This window comes from Lytechinus variegatus, chromosome 6 (assembly GCF_018143015.1).
Source record: "Lytechinus variegatus isolate NC3 chromosome 6, Lvar_3.0, whole genome shotgun sequence".
Lineage (NCBI taxonomy): Eukaryota > Metazoa > Echinodermata > Echinoidea > Temnopleuroida > Toxopneustidae > Lytechinus > Lytechinus variegatus.
This window is the reverse complement of record NC_054745.1, coordinates 12,782,385-12,797,085: the sequence shown is the minus strand read 5'-3', so window position 1 is coordinate 12,797,085 and position 14,701 is coordinate 12,782,385. Positions and strand designations below refer to the sequence as shown.

The following is a 14,701-nucleotide window of genomic DNA, read 5'->3' as shown; positions in this document are numbered from 1 at the left end:
CCTACATAAGAATGACACTGGTATTTCAACAACTCTCACATAATGGTGAGCTATCAATAATGTGGTTTAGACCATGTTAGTGAAGTCAGATTAATGTGCGTCCCACGCCAACACCTTAACCAAATTAGAAGCTTTATTGGTAGTCAATTTATATTGCGCTTCCAACACCAGTACAACCACCATATTTGAAATCACCAAACATCAATTACTTGAACCTTTTCTGATTGAAAAAAGCAGTTATAAAAAGGCATAAATTTCTGATGATTTTCTTTTTGATATTGTCTGTGCAGTGACGTCTCCACGCCAGATTGAGACAACAGTGACATCAACTACCCCTAGAGAAAAGCCTACACCAGATAGTCAGACAGGAGGAAATTCAGGTTAGTTCTGCTAAACCCCTAGAGGTGCTCGTCTTCCATTAGGCGACACTTTAGTTGCAGTATCTCTTTTCTAGGATGCTAGCCATAAATGGTGATGAGAAAGACAAAGAGCATACTGAAAATGTTGATACCAATTCCAGTTTAATAGATGGTGCCGCTTATGAGTAAAGCCAATTATTTTCAGCTGATCCTTGAAAAAAGGTCATTGACATGATAAAAACATTAAAATCACAGTTTAAAAATTTGCAAGTTGGCAACTTTTTATTATGTATTTGCCATCATCACACAATTTGACTGATGTTTTATCAATATTTCAATGTTTTCCTTGAAAATTAATTAAAATTTTTTTTGTTGCCAATTCAAGGAGCAAATTAATTTTGATCTCATGAAAGCTTTACTCTTCTCCATCCTCTTGCAGAAACGGTTTACATTGCAGTTGGTGTTATCTCTGGGATCTTAATTATTCTTATCTTCCTTGTTTTGGCCTACCTACTAGTATCAAAGAAAAGGGGGTAAGTTAGTCACACAACTAGCATGAAATTGATCTCACCAAAGTTTAGACATCTCTTAAAAGGCAAGAGTTGTGGATGTTAGCAGGAATCTTGCAAGTATCTTCTATTTGTTTATTTATTTATTCATAAATCATTGTATTACATCTCAGATAAAAGTAAGGATTGAAAGAAAGCTATCTTTAAAGAAGCTTTGCAGGATTTCTACTATAAGACATGGCACTGACTTGTGATACAGTGCTTTCCTTGGGCCTGTTGCATAAAACTTTTGCCATAAAAAACTGGCAAATAAACAAAAACTCTGGCAAACAAATTTATGCTGTTGAAAATTACACATTAAAAACTGTGGCAACATATTTGCAAATTTTTTTATGTCAAAGGTTTTACGCAATGGGCCCCTTAAATCACACTTAACTCTTGGTGAGCATTTCATGAATCAAGTAATGGTTTTCACTGACCAATGTAATAAGCTAATGAATAGGATCCTTGCATCTGATTGGCTGAGAACGAATCAGTCAGTGAAACAGTCCCCTGATGTGACTTTTGGTGGCAGCGGTGGGATAGCATACCTGGGTCCTATGAACATAAAGCTTAGTGGTTGACTATGAGGCTAATTTCTAATTTATAGGGTCCTGATGGAGTTTAGACCTTAGCTCCACATTTCTTCTTCATGTTCAATTCTAGACTCTAAGATTTCAATTCCAACCCCACCTCCAACAAACAGATTGATCAAGAGGGAGGCCAAGGATTGAGAGAGGAGGGGGAGAAAGAGAGAAATAGATTGAGAATGACAGAGAGAGAGACAAAGTGGGCATTAGAAGAGTGTGAGAGGAAAAGAAAGACATAGAGAGTGAGAGAGAAAAGAAAAGAGACTGATAATCATGATATAACTTCCGAATCCCGTGATACACAACATAACATCATGCCATCATACTGATACAGTTAGAACAAAACGGTAAGCACTTTAAGTTAACATTCCCATCATTGTCTGTTTTTCAGAATTAAGCAACCGGTAGATGAAGTGAATATACCTGGCGCTATGGAGAACCAAGGATATGATACTGATCTTAACATCACGGCTGTAAGTATGCTAATCAGTGAATGAATAACGTGAGGGAAACGGGTCCTTTCAACCTCGTGACAGCCATAATCGCTCCTGAAATTCCTAAACTGGAATGCTTTGGGGCAACCATCTTTTCTACAGTTAACCCAAAATCTGCTACATGACCAAGCATAATTCAAAAACATTTAGAAAATAAATATTTTTCATACTGCTGAACAATAAGATATGCATTTGAAGCGTAATGACTTGTTGAGGAAAAAAAAAAGACATTGAGTGAATAGACCTAAAAATTCAGCTTTTGACCCCATGTGGCAAAAATAGCCCTTAAAAATAGAAATCTTTTCCTAGCCTGATACTAATCCAAGTAGGGGGTCGGGCAAGGGGGGGCTCATCACACTGAATTCATCTCAGTTGGTTAATTAATAGCATGCATCCTCCTGTTCTGAGGTGGGTCTGTAAAGGTTTTTCATATTGTAAGTCACTACTAAAATATGGTCATGGAAGTGCTGAAATGCAAAAGAAAATGGTGATATCATACTTCAATCATTTACCATAGAAATTGTAGAACAGTACATTATTTTGTAACAATCAATAGATGACAAATTCATTGTCATCATTGCAATTTCATTATTCCTTTAAAAGTAATATATGTGTGAATATTTATGATTTTTCCTCCAGTTTGCAATGCATGATATTGATACCAATATGTTTGGAGCAAGTGGAACATACAACTCAACTGTAAGTATAGATGAAGACGACAAGAATTAAATTCAGAATTCCCTAATTTCGTTTTTTTAAAGGGTGCCATTTCATAAGAAGTTGCTATGATAGCAAGCAAGTCTTGCTAGAATGTCTACTACCACGACAACATTGAAAATTCTCCTGGGGGCCACTTCCATTCACGAGTGGATACCATGCGCGACCATGGGGTCTCGAAAAGCACCCTAAACATGTATTTTCCATATTCTATACCCCTTAAAATGTACCCCTTAACAAGTATTGGCATGTGAAAACATACCCTTAACAAGTATTGGAAACAAAACGATATTCTTTTTTTTTTCCTGAAATGAACCCCTAAACAGGTACAGCGATATTTTATTGGTATCTCAATTGTTACGTCGGTCGTCAGTTTTACCTTTACCCTTTACATACCACACCTTGCGCACCTCATATTCTGAACACGTATCTTTTAATTTTGTTTTATCATCCCAGCAAATTTGACCCTAAACATGTAACTTTCCTAGCAAAAAAGATGCCCATTTTTTATTATATTAGTATTTTTGACACCCTTATCACGCTACGCACGTATCATGCCTTATCTTGAAAAGACATCTTTTTTACATGGTTTTTGGTCGCGCATGGTATCCACTCGTCAATGTAAGTGGCCCTCCCTAGGATATTTCCTCAGTTATTAGGGACAAGTACATTTTCACATCTTTCATAGTAATTATAACAATATGCAGCACATATATATCACTTAGAAGAGTATTTCTAAGTATTTCATGAAACAATTTTCACTGACTCAGTATAAGCTATCTGATTGGCTAAGAGCAATTTAGTCGGTGAAAATCAATGACCAGATAATTTATGAATGACTCTCCATTCTCTTCATTGACATCTATAGCTTTGGGGAGCCGGAGGGAATGATATTTTGGAACTTACATCCAACTAAGGGGAGTTGGCCTGCATAGGTATTTGGCCTTTGCCAATCCCCTACATCCACTGCATTTTGGTTTTACCATTTTCTTTTGTCATATTTCTTTTTTTATGTATTGATCAATTTTTTAATTGTTTATATTATTATTGATGTTTTTTTAATGGTCAATAAATTGAATCGAATTGAATTGAAATTGTACATATTATTGTACCTTTTAAATGGATGTGAGTAAAGTGAATTTGAATAAACCACCCTCCTTAGTCATGTATTTTAAGTTCACTAGTGATTATTCCTAAATCTTGTTTTCTTTCTTAAATTTGCAGACATCTGGAAAAGAAGGCTTCTCAAATCCTACTTATTCAAACCCATCAACGGATTATCCAATCAATAACGATACAACAGCGTAACCTTTCAAAAACCGGCACATGTCTTTTCTTATGCATCTTATGCATCAATTAAATTACTTATTAATAAGTTGCCTACTGAATTGTCCAATTTTCAAAGCTTTTGTACAGAGGCAATCTAGTTTTAGTACGCGAAGGGTTAAAAATACAATTTTTAATGACACAAAAGTGTAACCCTTCATTTACTATTATCCTATTGACTATGGAATTCTCTGACAATCTTGTGATTGTAGGCAAAGGGGTAAAAATTCCTTTACATTTTTGTTATATTTCAAGATGTGCTTCAGCCATCAAAAGCTTTTCTACCTTTTACATTGTCATTTTTTTATAGTACCCATGTACGTTTAGTATAATAATATGATAGAGATTTCTTTCACGAATCGAATCCTGGACAAATTTTTGATAATGATATTGCATGTATTTGTACAAGGGAAACTTGTTATACTCTGATGAATAACATGTCAAAGTTTATGTGTCTATATCAGTAAGTAGCCCTTAAAACAATGTAAACAACTCTGATTTTTTTTCATTTTATATGTATTTAATTAATAATTCCAGTTTGAATGTGATTGTTTCATGAAATTGCAATACGTTATGTCAATAATGATTCATAATAATTATCAAAATTGAAATTATGACATGTATGTACATTATATTTTGTATATAATAAAGCTATCATTATCATGCACAAGGCTGTATATTTTGATGTAGGTTGTATGTACTAAAAGAGAAAAGAATATGTGTGCTTTATATATTTTCATTTTCATTAGAAATTGGGCATTGCACGTATAAAAATACCAATAAAACGTTTAACGTTGACAATAAATATGTATTAATGTTCTGGGGGTATGCATACATGTATATGCGTGCTATTTTTTCATGTGCTAGATATTGATATGATTTTGATTTATAATACTTGATTTATGAAAAAAATGTAAAGATTATATGTACTCATCTAATTTCATGTAGCGATAATAGCAGCTCGCCATGGGATTTGACATTGGCAGTTCTTGTTAAAAGTACTCACCATGGAGAGGAGAAAGTGCATGATCTTGTTCAGGAGAGCAAGGATCTGATATCCAGCATAATACTTGATCTGTAAAGGGCTTATTAAAAAGATATTCCACTGCTTTAAGCAGTTTATCGTTTCTTATTCAATATCTACATTGTTGTTATTTTTGTTGTCCAGGTTACATGAATATTTACGACTATAGATTATTGATATTCTATTTTTCTATCAAGGAAATAATGATCGAATTTTCCCACTAATAAAAACCTTATTTCCATTATTTTATGTTTTTTTACAACTGTGAAATGAGAGTAAATATCAAAATAAATTTGAATATGAATAAAGTTAAGCCATCAACTAAGTTATGCACTCGGGATATGTGTCTGTTTAGAATCTACATAACTGGCTTCATATTCTATTCGGTCTAATATTCTTTGAATGTGACATCCCCCCCCCCTTTGTGGCCATGGGGGTTGGTTGGATGGTTGGTTGGTTGGTTGGTTGGTTGTGAAAGAGAGGTTTAGAAAAAAAAAGATGAGAACAAGTTAGATTAAGAATAACTGGATGAAAATCTTAGAAATCAATTGATTTGCAATTCCTGTAATTTTAATTTGAAGATAAAAATGTTTGGGTACACATTTCTTATTTTTTCAAATTTGTTTCAGTGTCGCTTTTATTCAAATGATCCACCTATAAAAAAAATCACATTTTAGAATATCAGAAGTTGACGTTTTGCAATTTATTACCGTCCATTGCCACTCGACAACAAAAAATGGGGAAATGGAGATGGTGTATGATTAGGTTTATAGCTCATGTGTAGGCCTAGGTTATTTAAAAAAGAAAATAGTGCGTGTTGGTTCAAGCTCGCATAGGCCTACTGTCGATCCCTGCTCTTGTCAATATTTTTTCCTTTAGTTAGTATCCAAAATATTGTGTGATAGATGTGAAATTGAAATCAATATCGAAAATACTGTGTTATTGATGTGGAATTCCATGAATGATGTGAAATTGCTGGAAATGTCAAGAAAAATCAGTGGCATACAGATGGGGCGGGGGGCTTGGGGCGCTTGCCCCCAACATTTTTCACGACTAAAAAAAATATAAAAGGAAAGACAGAAGAAAGAAATGTGAAATTTTCTGAATATGATGTCAAAATCTACCACCAAAAAGTCTTTCATTAATGAAAATGTTGGATATTTTGCTTGCTGATCGCTTCCTTCGCTCTCAACATTTGGTAAATTTGGTCCGATCGTTACGTTCGCCATATCTCGCCCCCTAAAAAAATATCTATCATTAATCATGTGTTACTAGATACACTGTTTTAAAAAATGATAAGGCAGGGGAAAAAAGAACATTCTGCAGAAAGCAATAACAGAATCATTCTGGAAATTCATAAAACAGGATTTTTTTTCTGCAATATCAAAACAGGTCTGTTTAAAAAGGGGAAAATTTGTAAGGTTCCATACACAAAATATCAATTAGATTAGATTAATTGATTTATTTCATTTCTTTTCTTTCCATTTTTGACATACAAGTCAAAAATACATAATTACAAATACATAAATACAATTACAAAAATGAACAAAAGTAACGACCTTACATTTGCAAAGATTGGGCAATTATACAAACAAAATACGATACTTATATCATCATTTCATATAACTTAACATTCTTAAAACCATGGGTATTCGTGTGTTTGTAAAAAAAAAAAAAAGAAAGGGATGAAATGAAATTTTCCTGTAAGATTACGCAATCTGGTACGATTACAGATGTTCTTGAGCATGGGTGTCGATCGGTATTCTTGGTTGGGGGGATGATTGACACAAATGTTCTTGTGGATGGGGATATTTCAACATTACCCCCACTTAAATCACAAGTTAGGACATTTGGGAGTGGTTGATATGCATGGTGTTCTTGGAAATCCCTTCAATTTGTTGTAGTGTACTATACTTGTATAATTTTTTTTGAAATTTCAATTTGTGTTACAAGTAAGCCTATTCTAAACTCATACCGAGAAAAAATGACAAAAATTGACTGGACCATGTACATAGTGATCTGTTTGTTGAGCATGATGTATACACAGGGGCGTCGATCCATTTTTTCAGATGGGGGGGGGGCAAAATTATGAATCAACGTTCCAAAGGCGCTCGATCACAAATATATATATATATATATAAGTAGTGAACACAATGGGCAAACGGCCCCTCATTCACTACACTGTGTGAAAGGTCTGGATTTAGAATATTTTTAATTGACTCGTGTACAAATAATTTAACTTAGTTTTTTTCTGATAAAAGTTGAATTATAACACGTATGTCTATGGGGTTTTTCAGTAATGAATTTTATTTAGGAGATATTTGTAAGGACTTTATTATTTTTCAGTAATGAATTTTATTTAGGAGATATTTGTAAGGACTTCATTATTTTTCAGTAATGAATTTTATTTAGGAGATATTTGTAAGGACTTTATTATTTTTCAGTAATGAATTTTATTTAGGAGATATTTGTAAGGACTTTATTATTTTTTTAAGACTTTCACGACTTTCATCCTCTTTCATCTTTACAACTTTCATCTTCTACTTTACAGTCAGACCGCAGGTCCCTATGCTAATGAGCAAAAAAGCCAGATTCATCCAAATCATCTCGTGGCTGAATCCTCCTCCTTGCAAAATCTCGTGATTCGTGAGATTTTGTTTCTCTAAGAATTTACCTGTTTTAACCTCAAGTTATATGAAATATTATTGCACCATCAGATAGAGTAAAAGTTACTCTTTCATATTGGTCATTTATTTTGTATACAATATTTTGTTAAATAAGTAAATTTCTGGCCTGAAAGTGTGCCTCAAAACTGAATTTTCTTCCTCTGTTTTCTTCTGTACTTTCTCACAATGGCACTCTTGATATGCGGCACCTTTTAATCGGGTCAAGATCACACTTTTCCCACCAAGGTACAAGACGAGATTTCTGAAATTTTGTACTTGCATGAAATGCAGAGTCCTGATTGGCTGGATAAGGTTCACAGAACAACAGGCGCGGGGTATTTGAGATTACCACATGGGAAGTGTGACCTTCCCACGAACCCAGGCACTGGAACCGTTGGAATTTGCCACTGGGTGGTCTCTTTGACCAATCAGAGTGCAGTATTCTTGTTTTCAAACTGCTTTATGTACTTGGCAAATGAAAAGTGTGATCTTGACCCGATTAAACCAATTCTTATTTTGAAACCTATATCATTTCAAAGCATACATATTCAGCTTTATCATGATATAAAAATCATTTGGGCTCAAACATAAATAAAGTGTGAAAATAGCAGCTTTTGTCAGGTGAAAATATTTATTTTGTAGCATATTTTAGATCAAACTTTTAACCTATGTTACAAAATCCTTGAATAAATCCAAACACATGACCTGAAAGAATGATTCTTCTTCTTTACAATGGTACCAAATTCATGAAATTCGATGCATAATTAGAGTAGCAATGACCGAATGAAAAGAGGTGTTTTGGTCCGCATCAAGCTCATTAAATATGCAAAACAACTCAGTCATGAATATCACTTGGATGAAAGAAGCCACTTTTTGGGGACCTGCAGTCTGACTGTTTACGCATTTCATCATCACTTTCACGACTTTCACATCATCATCATCATCCTCTTTCAACTTCTATATTACGACTTTCATCTTCTACTTTACGACTTTCATCCTCTTTCAACTTCTACATTACGATTTTCACATCATCATCCTCTTTCAACTTCTACATTACGACTTTCATCATTTTTCAACTTCTACATTACGACTTTCATCATTTTTCAACTTCTACATTACGACTTTCATCCTCTTTCAACTTCTACATTACGATTTTCACATCATCATCCTCTTTCAACTTCTACATTACGACTTTCATCATTTTTCAACTTCTACATTACGACTTTCATCATTTTTCAACTTCTACATTACGACTTTCACATCCTCTTTCATCTTCTACATTACGACTTTCACAACTTCTACATTACGACTTTCATCCTCTTTCATCTTTACGTCTTTCATGACATATTTTTACTCTTTTCCAAACAATGTAAAATTGATACAGACTAATACTGTAAGAAACAACACATACAATATTATTATTTTGTTTTTCATGATTTGTTATTAATAAGAATGATCAGTCATATATACATCACAATCTTAAATAACATTAGGATTCATAACACAGCATTCATATGTACATCACAATCTTAAATAACATTAGGATTCATAACACAGCATTCATATATACATCACATTATTACATATGGTTATTTACTGCATTACAAGATTCTTGATTATTATGTGAAATACTGGAAAAATTTATTTTCTCGGTATTTTTGTAGTTAAGCGTTATACCTCTGACTTTACAGGTACCTGGAACCTCTTTATTCTGTTTGGTGGACCTCAAGAGAGCAAATTATGAATTAAAATCCATATGGAATGGTATCAAAATCATCCAATAGAACACGTTTGTCGTAAACAAGATGTGTCTTGCGAACTTCAATAAAAACAGGATGTTTTCCAGATGCTTTAAAGATTGCTAAAGTCTTACCTATATACAAGAAGGGGGACAAGTCTTTGTGTACAAATTATCGTCCTGTATCCCTACTTTCAGTTTTTGATAAATTATTTGAAAAATTGATGTATGCAAAGATAATATCTTATATATCTAAATGTAATATTTTATACACTAGACAGTTCGGTTTTCGTTCTGGCCATTCTACATCTATGGCCCTTCTCGAATTTGTTAATTACATTACTACAGCTTTTGAAAATAAGAATATTGGTCTTGGAATATATCTAGATTTGTCGAAAGCGTTCAACTCAATAAATCACCATATTTTATTACGGAACTTGCCATTTTATGGGTTTAGAGGAATTTCTTTAGCATGGATACAGAGTTATTTATATAATAGAAAACAATTTGTATGCATAGATGGTATTAATTCTAGATTGCTAACACTTAATGCAGGAGTTCCGCAAGGATCCATTTTAGGCCCGTTATTTTTTCTATTATATGTTAACGATATGCAATATGTAACCCCAAACTTTCGTCCAATCATATTCGCAGATGACACAAACCTTTTTGTATCTGGTAAAAATGCCCATGAAATATCTAATATAATTACTTTGGAACTACCAAAATTGGAGATGTGGTTTTTGGCTAATAAATTACTGGTTAATTCTCAAAAAACTAATTATATGATATTCAAACCAAAAAATAAAAAACTCTCTGAACAAATCTGCGATGTTACAATCAATAATTTTAATATACAACAGGTATCAAACACCACATTTCTTGGAGTGACAATTGATGAAAATCTTACTTGGACTCCACATATTAATATCATCCTGCGAAAGATCTCGTATGCAATTGCTATATTATACAAACTAAGACACTTTGTTCCTTTGAAAATATTGATTAATATATATAATGCTATTATCCTTCCCCATCTGTCTTACTGTATTGTAACTTGGGGGCATTGTGCTAAAATTCTTCTAAATAAATTGTATGTTCTACAAAAAAGAGCACTACATGCAATTACAAACTCTCATCCGAGAACTCCATCTGGACCTCTTTTTAGAAAATTTAATATTTCAATTCTTTTTTTTTATTTCAATTCAATTAATATGCTAACTATTAATTTATATGCTAACTATATTTCAAATACATGAACTGCAAGTTGGATCATTTATGTACATGTATAATAAAAACTTGCTTCCCCATATTTTTTATGATATGTTTAAAATGACAAAGGATGTCCATACACTTAATACAAGACATGCTAATAACATGTATATTCCTCTGTTGAAATATCAAACTTCACGTAAATCTGTAAAATATTCTGGAGTAATTACTTGGAATGCAATACCTGCTAATACAAGATTCTTGATTATCAATCATATGTGAAATACTGGAATCGTAAGGAACAATAGACTTGTACTGACATGTCTGTGACGTCATCCCTTTTGTCTTCGTAAGGAACAATAGACTTGTACTGACATGTCGTGACAAATCAATATCTATCTCTTTTTACATATGATGTCAACAGTTAAGTATTAACTCTTACAACATAGTTATTTTTATCAACCAATCAGTTCAATATCTACGTGTAAAAGAAGTGTATATAAGGGATAAAGACCATCTTTAACCTTCATTAGTTACGATCACGTACACTGAGTTGAGTTCGTACGAAAATACTTTGCAATCTTAACGGAGGAATGGAAATTGCTATCAAAAATGCTATGGCTTTGGCACGTTCTACTCTGTCACCTTTTGAGAGGAAAGACGGTTGGGATGTAGATTTCTCGGATCGGGAAAACAGTATCTATTTCCACAATCATCGGACGAATAAGACGCATTGGGAAAGTCCGACCAGTGGTGTAAAATTTCCAGTTCCTAGAGGTTATGATGAAGCTGGTTGTGGTAGATTAGCAAGGAAGTACCAGGTTCCAATCATCCCCAACTTTCCTAAAGGATTGAAGAGACCCAGAACACCTGAAGCAGCAACATTCACGAAGGACATCAAGAGAGGTGAAGATAGACAGGACACATCGAAGGATGTCAAGAAGGGAGGAGATACCCAGGAAACGTTGCAGATTGATGAAGAAGAAAAGTTCAGAGGACCATTTGGGGTGAGTACTCATCTATTAAATAAATGAAAAAGAATAATAAACAGAAATAAGTTATCTATTTAATTAAATTCAACAGAACAAAGTTAATTCTTATGAAATGTTATACGAAAGGATCTAATTAAAATTCTTTTATCTCATTATTTATCACGTTATCATTAAGAAATATTTTCATATTTTTATCTTAATGTAGACTATACATGATACATCGGAAGAAGAACCTCCGAGGAAAATACAGAAGAAAGATCATGAAATGAAGTTGGATAACATCTCACTCGATGATTCAACAACCAAAACCAAGAAAGATAACATTCAGAACAACGAGAAGGAAGTACAAAACAAGTCAGAAGAGATGTTTGAATTCCCCGATGATGTCTGGTATTATCGAAATATCGGAGGTGGGCTTAAAAATGGCAGAGGTAATAATGTTGGGTTTGTATGTAAAGCGTTGTTCTGCTTACGAGCTTAAGATCCTTTCATCATACAGTCACTAATTGAAATCATTTTGGCAAGAAAATGCTTGAGTTTAGTCATATAAATGACAGAGTATAGATCTTTAATGACAAAAAACAACATAATATTTCATCAGTTTTTATAGCCCATTTCGTCGACAAAAGTCCGGTCATGGATGATATTATTATGATGTAGCCTATCTTTATCATCTTTACCTCTGCCATTATTACCTCTGCCATTATTACCTCTGCCATTTTTACCTCTGCCATTTTACCTCTGCCATTTTTACCTCTGCCATTTTTACCTTTGCCATTTTTACCTCTGCCATTATTACCTCTGCCATTTTTACCTCTGCCATTTTTACCTCTGCCATTTTTACCTTTGCCATTTTTACCTCTGCCATTATTACCTCTGCCATTATTACCTCTGCCATTTTTACCTCTGCCATTTTACCTGGCACCGTTCACAGATAGTTCATCTTGGAAAACAGATATATCCACATAAAGTAAAATATCTTCAAGAGGCTTATCACGATGCAACTTCAAAACCTTACGGATATCTTCTTATTGATCTTAAACCAGATACAGATGAACGTCTACGAACAGAGATATTTCCAGGAGAAGGACATTATGTTTATGTTATGAAATAATCGACAGAAGGATAAATACTATAAAATCATTGACACATCCTTAAGGACTTCATTTCATGTATAAATACCAACAGAGTACGACATTAAAGCTCATTCGTCATGTCTCAGAGGTTAAGGAAGAACGTACCATATTTACACGTATTGGCTCGTGGAAACATCGCTCAGAGACAAGGAATACTAAAAGGGGCAAACTCAGACTTAGTTAAATGTATCTGTGAATGTGCTCTCAATGTACTGAAAGGGAACGTACCATTATCATCACATCATAAATCTAAACTCAAAGGACATAAGAAATCATTAAGGTTTCTAACAGATAAGAAGGTGACACTCCCACGTAAAAAGAAACTGATTCAACAGAATGGTGGATTTATCGCTGCCTTAGCTGCACCTGTACTTGGAATTCTTGGCGATCTTATCATCGGTGGAATAAGGAGAGGAATTGCAAAGAGGAAACAGAGAAAACAGAGGAAAATATCATAGATACTCAACGATGGAACATACTCGAAAAATGGTACTTATTCCCCAGGAATTAGCCCATCAAGTTCAGACAAATCACTATCATGCACAAGCTCCTACCTATCAAGGTTTGAATGGCCTGGATGAGGAGATGCAAACAATACTTCGACGTCGTGATATACCTAAAGATGAGAGAGTAAAACTATATCAACAAGCATTGATATGTCTGTGAAAGTGGAGACAGAATCGACGCTAGAAGAAAATACACCAAGTATGAAGTTATGGAATTCAAGAGTGATAGATAGTGTTCCCAAAACATTAAAGAAAAAGGCCGAACAATTGATGTCATTCATCGAACAAGCACCAAATAATATTTTACACTTCAACCAAAAAGGTGAACTTGTATCACATGAAAAAACTGTGGAAGGATCTCATATAATTGATTTGGTGAACGATACTTTAAGATTAAGAAAAAACTTTAATCCAAAAGGATGGCAAGAGTTTGTAAATGCTCTCGCTCAGATACATCCACCGCAAGAACTTATAGGGAATCCCGATCGATGGAGATATATAGAAAGTCGCAGACAGAATCGATTGTTCAACAAAGAATCCAGAGACGATGTTCCATTGTTTGATGAAAAGACCGAGGACAAAAATATGTATGCCAAAACCACACACATTCCCAGACGAAAACAACGTATGTCTAGAAAGCAGAAAAACAACGCATGGGAATCTTATTAATACAGAGGTAATTGACCATAATTAATCATTTCACGTTAAAACATTGTGACATACAACATGGGTTGTGGACCACCATCCTTTGGTTTGGAATTGAAACGAATCAGATGTGTATTTGCATGTTGTAAAGCCAACGTGAATATTAATTCGAGAGATAACACAGATGGAGAAACTGTTAAAAGAGGTGTACTACGATCCAAATCATCCAGCAGGATTCGGTGGAATCGATGTTGTTTTCCAAGCCGTAAAATCCCTCAATCAAGGGAAAGTAACGAAGAACAGAGTGAAAACATGGTTAAGAGAACAACCGACGTACACATTACATAAACCTTTAAAAAAAAACGGTTTAAACGTAATCGTGTTATTACATATGGTATCGATCATCAATGGCAGGTAGATCTGGTCGATTTACAAGCATTTGCACGTGAAAACAATGGTTACAAGTATCTTTTGACATGTATTGACGTCTTTTCTAAATATGCATGGGTTGTCCCTCTTAAAAACAAACAAGGTCGAACTTTGGTGGATGCCTTCCAACAAATATTGAGAGATGGACGATCACCCAGTAAATTACAGTCAGATAAAGGAACAGAATTTACCAACAAATACTTCCAAGAACTCCTAAAGGACAATGATATCTATTTTTCACCACGGACAACGAACCTAAAGCACAAATCGTCGAAAGATTCAACAGATCTTTAAAGGAACGTATGTGGAAATATTTCAC

At 34.0% G+C, this 14,701-nt stretch overlaps 2 protein-coding genes and 1 long non-coding RNA gene across 3 annotated transcripts in view; all 3 read left to right on the top strand.

Annotated features, from left to right (window-relative positions):
- LOC121416844 (MAM and LDL-receptor class A domain-containing protein 2-like) overlaps nt 1–1,641 on the top strand; it is a 66,146-nt gene extending 64,505 nt beyond the window's left edge. Inside the window, exons 55-57 of the mRNA XM_041610361.1 lie at nt 291–380; nt 799–892; nt 1,614–1,641. Of these exons, the coding sequence (XP_041466295.1) occupies nt 291–380; nt 799–892; nt 1,614–1,641 (212 nt within the window). The remainder of the gene's footprint in view (nt 1–290; nt 381–798; nt 893–1,613) is intronic.
- A 242-nt stretch (nt 1,642–1,883) lies between these two features.
- LOC121417026 lies at nt 1,884–4,810 on the top strand. Its single transcript, XR_005970298.1, has 3 exons — nt 1,884–1,970; nt 2,631–2,690; nt 3,933–4,810. It is a non-coding gene; the product is annotated as an uncharacterized LOC121417026 (long non-coding RNA).
- A 6,457-nt stretch (nt 4,811–11,267) lies between these two features.
- Nucleotides 11,268–13,260, top strand: LOC121416842. Its single transcript, XM_041610360.1, has 3 exons — nt 11,268–11,681; nt 11,872–12,097; nt 13,094–13,260. Exons 1-3 carry the CDS (start codon nt 11,268–11,270, stop codon nt 13,258–13,260), a joined length of 807 nt encoding a protein of 268 aa, XP_041466294.1.
- The last annotated feature ends 1,441 nt before the right edge of the window (nt 13,261–14,701 follow it).